We start from the raw sequence: 2,472 nt of genomic DNA, 5'->3' as shown, positions 1-2,472 counted from the left end.
AAAAAATCCGCTGCCCTGCCCTGCCCCCCAACAGCGGGCATCCCGCACAGGAAGGTCCCGCCCGCGCCCGCACCTGTGGGCAGCCGGGTGGAAGCTGGGCAGCCGGTCCAGGCACCAGCGCATGGCGGCGCAGCAGTCTGCCAGCAGGCAGCGCCAGTCGGCCACCGCCGCCTCCTCTGCTGCTGCTGCTGCTGCCGCTGGTGGCGTGGGCCGCTGTGCTGCCTGGCTGCCGCTGCGCAGGCTAGAGGCGGTGGCGGGCAGGAAGCAGTAGCTGCCCACCAGGCGCAGCAGCTGCCGCTCAGCTTCCGCCTCCGCCTCCGCCTCCGCCTCGCCAGCCTGGCCGTGCCGCCGCCCGCCGCGCTGCGTCTGCTGCTGCTCCCGCTGCTGCTGCGGAGCCGCCGCCGCCGCCGCCAGCTGCCCGCCGCCGCCGCCGCCGTCGTCGTTGTTGCTGCCAGACCAGCGGGCGGCGGCGGGCGCTGCCAGCAGCAGGCGCATGCGTGCCGCGTGCAGGGCGTAGAGCGGCAGCAGCACGCCGCCGCCGCCCTGCTCGCCGGCGGCGGCACGGCAGGCGCGCGCGTGCAGCGGCAGCCAGGCCGCCGCCGGCTGCTGCAGCTTGCGGGCACAGCGTGCGCGGGACAGCAGCACGTCCCAGCCCGCAGCCCCCTCCTCCGCCTCCTGCGCCGCCTCGGCTCGGTCAAAGGCGTGCAGGGCCTGGCTGCAGGCCAGGTGGAAAGCGCCGGCTGGGTCGCGCTTGGCGGCCTGCCAGGACGCGCCGCCGGCCAGCGGCTCCTGCCAGGGCAGGAGGCGGAGGGCATCCTCCAGCAGCCTGCAGGGGGCAGAGTGTGTGTGGGTGTGTCAGAGAGAGTGAATGTGAGGGAGTGTGTGCTCGTGTTGTGTGCGTGTGTAGAGAGAGAGAGAGAGAGAGAGAGAGTGTGTATGTGTGTGTGTTTATGTGTGTGTCGTGTGCGTGTGTGTGCGTGGCTCTGTGGGCTCCAAGCGCGTGGCACGCCAAGCAACCACTGACGCCGCACGGCAGGCTGGGGGGTAAGCAGCAGCAGGCAGCCGCGGTGTGGACGGCAGGCAGCCCGCGAGCGGCGGCGGCGGCGGCGGCAGCGCCCCCCCTGCTTGCCTGGAGCCCGTGGCTGTGAGCAGGCGCAGCCGCCGCTCCTCGCTGCCAGCGCACAGCCAGGCGCCGGCGGTGGCCCAGTAGGCCAGGCGCCGCCAGCGCCGCACCCTGCGCAGCCGTGCATGGGAAGAAACACGCTTGCCTTTGGCAGGTGCCCTCGGGATGGTGGGAAGGCAGGGGCAGCGCACGGGGCCAGGCAGGCAGGCAGGCAGGCAGCCACGCTTGTCCTTGCATCTGCCCGCGACTGCCTCGCAACGTGGGTGCTGCACCAATCTGATGCACCCATGGCGGTGAAGCACCACACAGCACAGCACAGCACAGCACAGCACAGCACAGCAGCACACCACCCGACCCAGCGCCGCACCACCCCGTACCGCCCTGTACCGCCCCGCACCTGCCGGGCAGCTCGCTGCTGTGCTTCCACTCCCGGTGCGTCATCGCCCCGCTGGCCTCGTTCTGCGGGGGAGGTTGGCCGGGCGGGGGTGGCGGTGGCGGTGGAGGAGGCGCGTGTGTGTGTGTGTGAGTGTGCTTAAGCGGATCAGCGTGGAGCAGGAGCACCCAGCACCCAACACAACCCGACAGCAGCCAGCAGTCCCTCCCTCCCCACCCCCCACCCCACCCCAACCCACCAGCAGGTCGTCGGCTGCGGCGTGGTAGTCCACAGCCAGGCGCTCCCAGGAGGCGAAGCGGGCGGGGCTCCAACACAGGTCCAGCTTGGCGGCAGCCAGCGCCGCGTCCACGCCCGCCTCGGCGCCGGGGCCCAGCAGGCCGTCGCCGCCTGCTGCTGCTGCGGGGGCCTGGAAGCGGGCGGGGGCGGCAGGGGCGGGGATGCCCAGATGGGTGCGTGCGTGCGTGCTGGCTGGCGTGTGGGTGGGGAGGTGGGCGAGGTGCACGCCGTGCTGGGGTGGCGAGCAACGGCTGTGGCTGGCGCGCAGCCCGGCTGCGGCCTGCGCTGTTGCTATGCCCCCAGATGCGGAGCTTGTCCCCAGGCAAGGCCGCGGAAGAAAGAAAACAAGGCGCGGCGCCAACCGCCCACCTCCTCATCCTGCAGCGCCGCCAGCAGGTGGAACAGGCTGCGGTACACGTGGCCGTACCGCTCCTCGTCGTCGTCCCGTACCGCCTGCGCCGCCGCCGCATCCACCGCACCGCCCTCGCCCAGCGCCGGGCCGGGGCCATCTACCGCCATCGGCTCCGGACCAGCTGGCGCCTGCCGCCAGCTGGCGTCCTGCTGCTGACCTGGCACCCCCTGGCTTTCCGCCAGCTGCAGCAGGCGCTGCATGGGGTCGCCGCCCGCATCCAGCGGCGCATCCAGCTGGGGGCAGGGCAGCAGCGGCGCGTCGGCGTGG

General features: G+C 73.3%; 1 protein-coding gene across 1 annotated transcript in view; it reads right to left on the bottom strand.

Moving 5' to 3' along the window:
* The window catches only part of CHLNCDRAFT_139170 (hypothetical protein), a gene marked incomplete at both ends in the record, with an annotated part of 11,471 nt that overhangs the window by 5,272 nt on the left and 3,727 nt on the right, over positions 1 to 2,472 (bottom strand). The window contains 5 exons of the mRNA XM_005844299.1: positions 74 to 826; positions 1,076 to 1,234; positions 1,521 to 1,582; positions 1,756 to 1,923; positions 2,163 to 2,438. Coding sequence (XP_005844361.1) covers positions 74 to 826; positions 1,076 to 1,234; positions 1,521 to 1,582; positions 1,756 to 1,923; positions 2,163 to 2,438 — 1,418 coding nt within the window. The remainder of the gene's footprint in view (positions 1 to 73; positions 827 to 1,075; positions 1,235 to 1,520; positions 1,583 to 1,755; positions 1,924 to 2,162; positions 2,439 to 2,472) is intronic.

The sequence above is a fragment of the Chlorella variabilis genome (genome assembly GCF_000147415.1).
Source record: "Chlorella variabilis unplaced genomic scaffold CHLNCscaffold_23, whole genome shotgun sequence".
Taxonomy (NCBI): domain Eukaryota; kingdom Viridiplantae; phylum Chlorophyta; class Trebouxiophyceae; order Chlorellales; family Chlorellaceae; genus Chlorella; species Chlorella variabilis.
The sequence above is the reverse complement of the archived record's forward strand: the minus strand, read 5'-3'. Positions and strand labels throughout refer to the sequence as shown.